General features: G+C 42.8%; 1 protein-coding gene across 4 annotated transcripts in view; it reads right to left on the minus strand.

Annotated features, from left to right (window-relative positions):
• The window catches only part of RBM25 (RNA binding motif protein 25), a 33,134-nt gene extending 24,401 nt beyond the window's left edge, over positions 1-8,733 (minus strand). For 2 of the 4 annotated variants that reach the window (XM_068684049.1, XM_068684046.1), the window contains exons 1-3: positions 8,537-8,733; positions 7,756-7,867; positions 1,493-1,613 (exon numbers count right to left, since the gene is read on the minus strand). In XM_068684049.1, coding sequence (XP_068540150.1) covers positions 1,493-1,598 — 106 coding nt within the window. In that variant the 5' untranslated portion in view covers positions 1,599-1,613; positions 7,756-7,867; positions 8,537-8,733. The remainder of the gene's footprint in view (positions 1-1,492; positions 1,614-7,755; positions 7,868-8,536) is intronic. The other 2 variants (XM_068684048.1, XM_068684047.1) reach the window with 2 other exon arrangements.
• Between the last annotated feature and the right edge of the window lie 3,030 nt (positions 8,734-11,763).

Here is an 11,763-nt window from a genome sequence, read left to right on the forward strand (position 1 = left end):
CTTACACAAGCACACTGTTCTAGCCAAAATTCTTCAATAAAAAAATGGAGGCTGGATAACTGGCACAATTTTTTGCCCAACAGCTAGCTAAAGATAACATTTAAACTAGTAAAATTGTGATCTTATAACATGGAATAACTTCAAAATAGATTTTCAAAAGGTCATTGTGGCATTTTCAACTCTATTCACACACTTGGGCTGAGAAATGAGAGATCCTTATCCAAGTGCCATAAGACATTATCTCTACATGCAAGCAAATCAAATTTCCGGTGTGCAGAGAAAAATTAAGTTCTCTCCTAACACCAGGCTCCTCCAATCCACCATCTATTTGGATTACTAATACTAAAACAAGACTACTTTTATAAAAGTCAAACAGTGACAGCACAAAAAGATCTTTGTTTTATGTGTTAAGAATTAAGTGTTCAGAGCAGAAATTTGTATCAGGCCTTTTAAAATAATCTTCAGGAAGGCATTTTAAAAGTTATCTAGTGCTTTTCACAGAAGTCTACATAAATCATAACTAGTAAAGATCAGAGGTACAGATAACATCTCATGGATCTTGGGGGAGGGAGGGAAAACTGAACCCACAAGTAAGGCTTAGCACGATGATGTTAGCATGAATGGATATGCACAAACCATTTCTGAGTTCAGCTATCTGGTTTTTGAAAGCCTTTATTGTCTACAAAATACTTGTGCACAACACAGCTCAAGACCGTACAGTCAGAAATTTTGTTCAGCCCTCTACATTATGACAAATTTTAAAGGGGTAATTCTCTAAAGTATTCCTCTCTCTCACTCTCCCTCATCTCCTGCCTCCAGTCACTTTCAATCCTGGCAATATACAGAAAAAAAGGTGGTTCCAGACCAACAAATTAAAGTCTCAACACAAAAACAGAACCTAAGCTTAGAGATAAAGAAAGGAGAAAAAGCAGAATTAGTTTGGGGAAGATTAGAAAGAATAAGAAAAATAAGTTAAGACATGTGGAGTAAAGCATGTAAAAAGTAGAATGAAAAAAAAGGGGATGAAATGGATTTAAAAAAAGAAAGAGAGAAAACAATGTGAAAAGGTGGAGCTTCTCCAAAAGTTGCTCCTCTATTTTCACACCACACATTCTCAGTGCAGACAAGCCTTTTCAAAGGCTATTACAATGTTTATTTGAAAGTAATTAAAACCTGTCTAGTGTCAAAGCAGTGGTTATTAAAATACCTCAGATTAACAAAAATCACTACACAGGTCCAGTCTTGAAAGAAAGGACAAAAAATCTGGTGTTAACTCTAATGGTTTAATTTCTGGTCAGAAGTAATCAGCTATTGGCAGACCAAACAGTTTATTCACATGAATTCCTGCATGGGCGCACTAGAAACTCAACTGCAACGTACATGGATCAGTGTTACTGAAATACATTAATACCCAGTAGCTTTTATAAATAACGCAGTTTAGAATAATGAGGAATTGCTTTCTACAGCAGCTTGATGCGCTAACGTAACTTACCAGGGGGCACAGGTGGAGGAAAGCCAGGGAACTGTGGAGGTGGAATCCCAGGGGGTAGTGTTGGGATTCCCATAGGAGGGCGATTCAAATGAGGTGGAAAAGACATTCTTACAGTTGTAATCTGTCAAAAAAGATAGAAAAGGAGAACTGTATTAGTCAATTCCCAAACACGTATTACAAAAGGGGTGCAAATTATATGTATCTATGACTTTAAACCTTTATATGGACATTCAGCTACAAATTAAAACTATTTTTGATTTCCTCTTTCCTCAGTTGATCATTAAAGTTTCCTCCATAGTAAACCTTTCCTCACAATGAAAAAATAGTACTTCTACAAAAGTGTTTCAGAAGGAACTTAAAAAAACAGAACTATACCTGACTCTTCATAACAGTATTTTGCAAAGAATGTGAATTAAATGGCATTTGATAGTTGGCAGTTTCTTTAAAATGAAGCTGTGTGGTTTATTTTTCCAGTATCTGGAAACAGAACTATTTAATTTTGGTAACTTTTTTTCAATAAAGTAGCTTTCCAGAACAAGAAGTGATCGCACATGATCTAACTGTGGAACAATTCGAGGGAAAGAACTGGGACATCCATCCTCATGCACTGGCAGGAATTGTGGATTGTAACACAGACACTGGGGAAAGCCCCAAACTCCAGCACGGAGACAGTTAAACGCTCAGAAGATCTGATCTATTTTTAACATCCCAGTTCACACATCTTCTAGAGCTCAGATTGGATGATAGCCCATGAGCTAAGGGTCAATATGCTATCACAGAGTAAGAGCTGTTTTAACATCACTTGCTGCTCAAATGGTTATTGTTACGTAGATATTACAGACCCTGTCACAGACACTGCCTCATAAGATTCAAGATCACCCTGAACAAAATTAACGTTCTTGCTTCCAGCAACCTTACACAGTCAAGTTTTCAAAAACGGTTGGCCCCCAGCTCTAAAGAGGAAATGGAGCACTGGTTACCAATACACGTAATTGGTCACACCCAGCTTAAATCTTTGCAGTTCAGCTTGTGAAAACATACCAAATTACTCTGTAGTAACTTGGCATAGCTGTTATTTCCTTGCAAGTGCATAGGTACATTCTTCCTGCATAGAGGAACTTCAAAGATGCTGGTTTATGCAGATACAAATCACAATGAGTATCAGAGAGTACCGAGAGCCCAGTTGGCAGTTCTGTGCAGACATGTTCCCTTCTCAAAGGACCATACAGTACTGCAGGATGCAGCACAGTCTGCATCTTCACTGCAGCTCTTTTCCAAACAGGCAACCACAAGTCAAAACCGAGGCCCTCAGTACAAGAATTATTACAAATAAAATTCTGACAACTAAAACAGACCTGTAGACTGGATGATGCATGCCCTGGTTTCCTGGCACCAAGCACAACTGGAACAGGAAACGAGCTTTGCTGGAGAGAGATGTACCTTCCTTATATGTGCAACAGCAAGTAGGCAATGACATCTTCAATACTAGAGCTAAGAGGTAGTATCAGTACTGTGCCGTAACGGGAGATGCATTTGAAAAAGTTCAAAAATTATAACAATCACACACAAAACTTTATTCCCACAGACTAGGGAAACAACTGTGAGATCAATGCATACAGTGGACTGGAGAGGATGAAAGGGAAGCCCATATGTATTTGGTAATGCCTTTGAACTGCAGAAATTATGCATTTAGGTGTAACAATGGATACATGATCCTATAGCATAATTCACCCAAAGACAGATTTACAATTACATCAGTTACAAGAGGTTCATGATGACTGCATTCATTAATTGGGCCCAAAGAGCATTCATCATCTCACCAGGAGAAGAGAAACACTCCTGGGACACAGGGTCACAAGGACACAAAGTCTAACCACCATCTTAGGTTGGTGGAAGACAAGACAGCAAATGCAAGCTTTCCTCCAACAGTTCAATAAAGATTTTATACAATAAACAGAAAGACTTTTTGTATTTTATAGTCACTACCTCCTTACTGTCACCCTTGATTTTTTAAACTGAATGGGCAAGCGAAAGCAGCAAAGGTGTAGTGCCAAAAGCTTTGATTTGGAGGAACATTGTTTCTAGTCTCGTTGCACTAGGTGCACATCAGCTGACATTCCTCAAGAATCTGAAGCTGGGGTGGTACAGAAGAGACCTGGACTCCCTGGCCCACCTCTGTACCACTGCTCTAAAACATTTCGACAGCAACAAAAACCAAACCAGGCAAGGGTCACAGGAAAGACAGGAAACTGGGATCTTTAAGGCTCTCAGCCCTTATCTATATTGCACACTGGTAGCTACCTAAACAAAACTCAAAGCAGTTTTGGGACAGGATGGCACAATTAACTTGTGGTACAATTAACCCTGAGAAGGTTCCAGAGGGGCTACAGCAGCATTACACAATCTGAGGTCCACAAGACATTAAAGAGTGAGCTGTAAAACAAGAACGAACTGGGGAAGTAATTTTCCAGGCTGCCAGTAGGTGCAGTCCCTCCTCTTGCTCTGAGAAGCACTAATCTGAGACACCATTTTGGGGAAGCTTAAAGAAAAAAAAAAAAAAAAGACTAAGAAGTGAAACAGTTCCTTGAATTAAAAAACGTTGAAACATAACGAACTGAGTTGTTTTTATTTAATTGAAAAAAATTAGCAGTCAAGTAATCATTACTGCATAAAAGTAACATGGCAGTTTGTAAGATGGATCAAATTTAGTCTTTGTCTTCTAGTCAGATGGGAACATACTGTTACCTGCAGAGCTACAAAAACTTTTTTTTTTTTTTACTTGAAGCACTCATTTTTTCTTCCATGCTTGTATGGTTATTCGCAACACAGCTAGAAAGCCGCTCTGCTGCTGACTTAAATCTTGGATGAAGCAGTGCTAGTACCTCTGCTGTCTGTGACACTTAAGATCGACAGTAAAGCAAGCCTTGGGCTCTCTCCTATTGTAACTACAAGTGTGAAACCACCAGAAAAAACTGTTCAGTTCTGTTTCCGTTATGAAAACTTTGAGAATCAGAGGGAGCCCAACAAACTGCTTGCTGGAGAAGTGAGGGAGCCAAATGAGAGAGGAAGATGCCTCCAGTTCCTTGCAGCAGCCGAGGTGCTGCAACGAAGGAAACCAAATAGCACATTTTTGCTTTCAACAGCTGGACAAGGAACATACACGCTCTTCCAGCACTCAGAGGGGTCTCAAATTTATAACCAACGACAAAGCTTGAGTTGAGTATGGGAAATAAAGAGATTCTAAGCTGGGCCTATGGAGAATACCCTTGTAGAGATCTCAGAAACAGCATCTAATTTCTCTGTAGACTGTCTTATAACCCCACGAGTTCAGCTCAGCGATTGTTGCCTGGTCTATTTACTGTGGTCTCAGCATTATATGCAGTGATTTTCAAATTTCCCCCAAATATTCAAATGTGCAATTTAAGAACTAAGGTCCTGAAATATTTTAAAATTCTTATTTGATTTATGGAATTATTCCCTCCCAAAGTCAGCTGTATAACACAGCTATCAAGAATGCTGCTTAACTAGCAGCACTTCAAGGGAGGCACTCATTTGTATGAGTTTAACAGTGACCACAAAAATACAGGTATAAGGAAAACAGGGAGCATCTAGCCTGACACTATTAAAAACGCTGAAATAATAGCATCTACAAAACCCCAAATGACGGCCTTGCATCAGACTGGAAGTGCAGTCATTTTTGTGTCTGTCAGCAAGCTGCAGCAGGAGCTGAGAGCCCGATGCCCACACTGCACACCTTGAGGAGGTGCACGCCGGTGGGCCAAATGCCCATTTACAGGTCAGGAGGGAAATGTTCAGTGTGTTTTCAGCTGAAGGGAATCCAGTTCATCCACTGCAGCAGTACAACCCATGTGAGAAAGTTTCCTGAGCAGGGCTGACTGTGAGACTTGCCTTAACTGCGCAGTCCTGATCTGAGCTAACCCAGTACTGGCCACACACACTTGATTACCCTCGGACAATTTTTATAAGCTGCAGATTAACAACGCCATGGATAGCAAAACATTTCAGCTTACTCTAAGCAGGCCCAGCTCAAATCCTGCCCAAGCTATTAACTAGAGCTGTGCTTGTCTAGCACTTGCGTTAATATTTCGGGTTCAGCTTTGGCCTAGAAGGAGCTTAGTTGCTTTCACTCAATGCTCTTCCAAGTTACTAAGTGCTGGCAGAACCAAACACCAAGCAGAGTCGACTGCCCCAACCTTCTGAAACCTGCAGCACGCACAGAAATACCCTCATGGCTCTAAGGTTTGGCAAATTCCACTGAAACTAATTAAATCTGACTCAGTGCTATCCCCCGGGCCGGAGCTCCATGCACCAGCCGCGCACTAGCTCTGACACCAAACTCAACAAGTGCCCAGAGCCGGCCTGAGGGCAGCGGGACCCCAGTGCCTGGAACCCCCGCAGCTCAGCAGTGCCATGAAACAGTCACTGTTCAGACACCGCTGCCCCATGGATCTGAATGATCTCTGACTCCTACAATTCCCCATACCAGGGGAGTAAATATATGAGAAGATAGTTTGGCATGACTGCCCTGGAATGGCAGTTTTTAAAAGCTATTCCATAGCATTCTTTCAGCCTATTTTTGATTTACTCTTTTTTCTTTTAATATAGGTATGAAAAGATAAGTTATACAGAACACTAGTTACCAGTGCCTTTTAATAAAGTAACATATTTCAAACTGACAGTTGTACCACCTACTCAGAGCAGCATCCTACGAGCCACAGAATTAATCTCCTTAGCATTTATAACTGTGTTTACAAATTATAACATTTATTAAAAAATCTGCAAAATGTTTTAACGATTTTCAAAACAATCACGTTCCTCATGGAACAGTGACAATATTTACTGTTGAAATACCATTAACTGAACAAAGTTATGACTAATGCATAAACTTAATGCATTTTAGGGCCAAATACATGCCGTATCATAGCAGCAACTGCATGACTGACCTAGCTTGATTTCAGTTTGTCTGAAAGCAACTCACCTACATTTCCTAATACCATTCTTTCGCAGCACAAGAAAATCATTACAGTTATTCTAGACAGTTGTACAAAGTAGCTACACAGGCTGGTCCCTCAAATAAGGGAGCATTAAGCAAAAAATGTTTTAAAAAGTTAACTAAAATGTAGCTTTGGCTGTAATCTTAATTGTTAGATGAGTACAAAATAACTAACAAAAACCATGCCTATTGTGAAGAGGTAACACTGTGTTGTTTAGTAGCACCCCAGTTAAAGAGATGTTACACTAAGACATTTGATTTGAATGCCCACGTTACTATGTTTCACTGAAACTTCCCTGCAGAAAAACCTGCATACTCAAAAAATAAGCAACGTTAGTGTTTCCAATGCTTTTTTTTTTTTTTAAGGATGAGAGTATTCCATGTTAGTCTTATGAGGCTTTTGCATTTGGTTAGAATGTCTACTGCTCACTCTTTGTTGCTGCCTAGGTATTAATTGTCTCTAATTCATGACAAATTATTTTGTATTTTGTGTCAAGACAGGTGCAGCTGAGCAACAGAAACATTTTCAGAAACAACTGGAGAAAACATATGCACTAAACCAACCTACTAGAGTCATTGCTGTCACACAGGGTTTTTACCTCAGTCTCCATATGGTGTATGGACTTTTAAGCCATTCCACTGTAAAACTAACCCTACAGTTAGTCACCCCTTGGAGATACTGCTGACATTACTGCATCTCATAAAAAGATACACAGGTGCCTAGAAGAAGTCTTTCACTTCAAGCTAATAGATCCTCTACATGAGTATTTTATATAAAATATAAAGCTCTACAGTTTTCTCCAAAATGGCCTGCAAGCTAAGCAAGGCATCAGAAAACACAACAGCCATGTGGAGAGAAGAAAATATATAGATTTTTGTAAACATATTTCTGAACAAAACTAGCACATGTTTAAATCTGGTTTTTTTTGATGGTCTTTCGAAAGCTCAGTAAGTGCTATCAAGTTGCATCCCAAACTACTAAAACGTAGCAACTAAAAAGTAACTTTCTTATCCAAATCAAAGCTTCAGCCTGAAAACTCCTTATCTAGGGCTGTACTGAACTTGTACCAAAACTTTAATATCTTTGATTCTGTTCCTAATTCTGTGCCCATTAAAGCCCTAGTCAGTCAAATAAGAGGCTTTCCGCCATAACTTTGCTATTGTCTCTTCTCAAAACACAAACAAGGCTGTGTCATAACAAAATTTAAGTGAATGTCCAGAGACAGAATTGAGAAACGTGAAGCACTACCTACGAGGCAGCTCCTTCATGGGCACCGTATGACTGGCAAGTGCTTCCTTGTTCTAGTCTGTTCTGGACCACCTTCTGTAAATGCTGATGCAATACTTGGAGCAACGCTTTCCTGCCCCGAAAAAAAATAAAGAATAAATAAATAAAAATCGGTAAGTAAATATTTCAATCGGAACTGAATGAGGACTATACAACTTCTAGGTTGTAGTTTCTGCAAGCTCGTGTAAAATGGACTATAGAAGGAGAAAAAAAGAATAAAAAAAGCTAGTCGTGATCACAATGCTCACTGGCCTGTAGTTAAAGTAAAAAATGGAATCCAGCAAAACTATTTTCCTTCGGGCAGACAAAAGTCTCAGGCCACAAAGGAAAAAGGAGATGAGGGGGAAGCCACGCCAACACCGCTCACGCCGCCTGCAGCGCGCCGGCCGCCCCCCGACACGTGTTTAAGGACGGGATCCCCGCCTCACGCCGAGGCCGCCCAGCAGCCGGTGAGCGGCCCGGCAGGGGGGCACAACACCCCGCCGAGGCGGCGGCGGCCGGGGGGCAGCCGCGGGCGCTCCCCGGGGCTGCCGGGCGGCGGAGGAAGCGGGGGGGCCCCGGGAGGGCCCCGCGAGCGCCTCCCCGAGGCCGCCGGGCCCGGCCCCGCCAGCGCGGCCTCAGCGGAGCGGCGCGGCCTCGGCGCGGCCTCCTCGCCTCAGCGGGCGGCCCGGGCGCCTCGCCTCGCCTCACGCCGCCTCACATCGCCTCGCCGCCCGCTCCCGCCGCCCCCCCAGGCGCTCACCGTCGCTCGCTGCAGGCCGGGAGCCGCGTCCAGAGCTCCGCCGCGGCCCGTGCGGGGGTCGCGGGCCGGGGATGGGCCGTGGGGAGGCCGCCGGGGGCCGCGCGGGGAGGCCCCGAGGCGCCGCTAGGCCGCGAAGGCGCCGCGCCGAGCCGAGCCGCCGCCGCGCTGCGCGGGGTCACGTGAGCCGCCCCTTCCGCCAGCGGCCCGGCGTGCACCGCGCCGCCCTACCATAGAGACGGGACGGACGCAGCGCCCCCTCCCCTCCCAGCTCCCGCGCTTAGATAGTAAGGAGCCAGGGCATAGAGCGGCGGCTAGAAGGGCAGCGTGAGGCAAAGGCAGTGTGGGCGGCCGCCATCTTTGGTGCGGGCAGCACGGGGCTCCGCCATCTTGAGGTCAGGTGGCGGTGGCGGGGCTCGGCGGGGGCCCCGCGGCTCCTCTCGCCCCGCGGCCCCGCCGCCATCTCGCAGCTCCGCCGGGCCCCGCTGGTTGCGCCCGGGCTGTGGCGGGGACGGTGCTGGCCCCGGCCCGGTGGAGGGCACGGCGGGGCTCCCTCTGGGTGTGCTGCAGCTGGGCGAGCGTTAACGGCATAAAAAAAGCTAAAACAAAGAGCAGTCGGTACATGTAAAGACTGTCTCACCTGAAAAATTTGTGAGGATTTAGAGAATAAAAAGAGGAAGTGCCAGTGCTTCAGGCAGCCACATCCTCAGTTAAAAATATATATATACACGTATGTGTGCTGTACAAAAACTGGGTCTAGGCATGGTCTGTGGCTGGTAGTTTCCCCAGTCTACTTCTAGCATTTAAATTACATTAAAAAAAATGTTTAAAATATACAGGTTCCCCTCCCCATACGTAAGGTTACGTATAAGAGAGTAATTGCCGTTGCCACAATGATGGCAAGCTGTTGCAAACAGAACGAGGAAGTAACTGAGTGGAAGAAAGGTGGTCTCGCAGATGGTTGCAGTAGAGACCACAACGTGGACGTATGTGAACAGAGCTGTTTCGAACATTTTGGATCAGCTAGGGGAGGAAAATCTTGCTACCTATGCCACATTTTCCAATGTTTACATACACTGTATAAAAATAAAAATACTCAAGGGATCAGAGTCTAATGGCACGCAATCCCTGCCACCTGTACTGGAAAGAAAAACATCCAAGCTAAACACTGACTTCTCCATACAAAGAAGATGAAATCTTTAATTTGTCCTTTCAATTAATACAAATTGAGTAACTACAGTACTAGTAGTGGGTGGCATCCCTGCCCATGGCAAGGGGTTGGAACTAGATGGTCTTTAAGGTCCCTTCCAACCCGAGCCATTTTATGATTCAATAATACTGACTATTATTAATCTTCCAAATAATTTATAAGTCTTTACATCTATGTGGATAAAAATGGCACTCATTTTGCAGCTTGGAGGAAAAACAAGGAAAAGAGAAAAGGCAGAATAAGAATCTTTTGAGTTTCCTGTTTCTACACAGTTCTCAGATTGAAACTATTACCTGCTTGAAAAAAAAAAAAAAAAAGAAACGTGACATCTAGAGTCACTAATATTGTGGTAACTAGCCCTTTTATTTAAAGGAAAAATCACCAAAACTTTCCTGATGTAACTTTATCTGGTTTTGTTTAGCCAAAGAGACCATTTTGCATTTATTCTCCTTATGCAAGTCTTGAACTTTAGCTTCCACTATCCCTAATCAAGGAAGAATAACGTCAGAAACGTACAGTGAAAGTAGTTACTTCCACATCTCTACTCCATCTGCTGTTGAATTTTAGAATTGACTGCCCCTGAACCTATCTGTGCTTTCTTTTTACTCTTTGGTTATGAAACTTAGATGCTACTTTCCAGTCATTGATCCCAGCTAACCTGATTTGACTGCCGTCTCCAAAGTTTCATGCTCAAGTCAGTCCAGAAAAGTCCGGTCTGTGGCCTTTAAAATTAAGCCCAACATTTTGAGGCACTTTTTGTGTCTGCAAGTTTTTCTGCATTTCAAGTGACAGAAATCATTCCAAACAGGCTAGGCAGAATTTTAGGGTACAAAGGTCAGATTGTTTCTTGAGTGTGCAACATTTTAAGTGTTTTATGGGACTTCCTCATGGGACTTAATCTCTCCATCTCTCACATTACCAGTCTCAATACAGACACTTTGAGGAAGATCCCTTAGAAGCCAAACTCTCATTGATTTGATTCCTTGGCTCCCTATGAATAGCACTGTGAGATTTAAAAGTTTCTACTTCCTCTGTATTGATTATATGCACTATCTAGAAATTTTTTACTCTGAAGACATTTGGCTCACAACAGTTTATTCTTCCAGACATCAGTCTATTTAATCTTTTTGCTTACTCTTATCTGCAAAGTACTGAATAAAAATACATCATTGTAACAGTGTGATAGGGAGTAGGGAAGATGGCCACCATGCCAATCTTTAGTCATTCACATCACCAAACTGCATAGAAGAGAAATAGATAAAACATATATATGCCTAGCTATGCAAAAATACTTAGTAGAATAAAAGTACTTCAGCAATATACTTGAATTCTGACAAGGCCTTGTCTATTCCTAGTGTTAGAAACTTAAGGAATGTGGTTTTTGTTTGTTTGTTTGTTTGTTTTTTTGTTTGTTTGTTTTTTGTCTTTGTGGTAGTTGGACCTGCTGACTTAGTTTTGTGAAATGAGGGTGCTTCACCTTACAAAAGGTAAATTCATTATCACTGCTATCTTGCAGATATTCAGTTAAGTAATTTGCCTCCTTCTTGAAGTTATTGGTAGACAACCAAACCAGGGAACAAAATATCAAAGCACTTCCTAGCTGCCTTTCTATGTCTGTTGATGTATAAACCCACTGAAGTGAAACAGCTCATTGCCCCCCAGTGAGACAGCCACTAGCACTTGATCCAACCAGCCAGCCAAAAACGTTTTTAAAAGAGAAAGAGAAATTGTTGGTGTGCTGGCTGTATTACTACAAAAATACTTCTGCATGTTACCTAAATCATATACCTTCCTTAAATACGCAGCCATTGAAAGATGACTTAGCTTTCCATGTAGCACCCTGCCGTTTCTGGCCAGCACCCCAAGCCAAAACCTCGCAGGGCTGCGTCTGGCTGAGGTTACTGCCTCACCATGGGACCTCTTGCTCCGATGCCCTGCACAGCCTCCACCACCCATTTCCACAGCTCTGGTTTCTCACTGCCTGTCTGCCATTTTTTGGCAGTCATGCACCTCAATTTTG

Source organism: Anas acuta, chromosome 5 (assembly GCF_963932015.1).
Source record: "Anas acuta chromosome 5, bAnaAcu1.1, whole genome shotgun sequence".
In the NCBI taxonomy this organism is placed as follows: domain Eukaryota; kingdom Metazoa; phylum Chordata; class Aves; order Anseriformes; family Anatidae; genus Anas; species Anas acuta.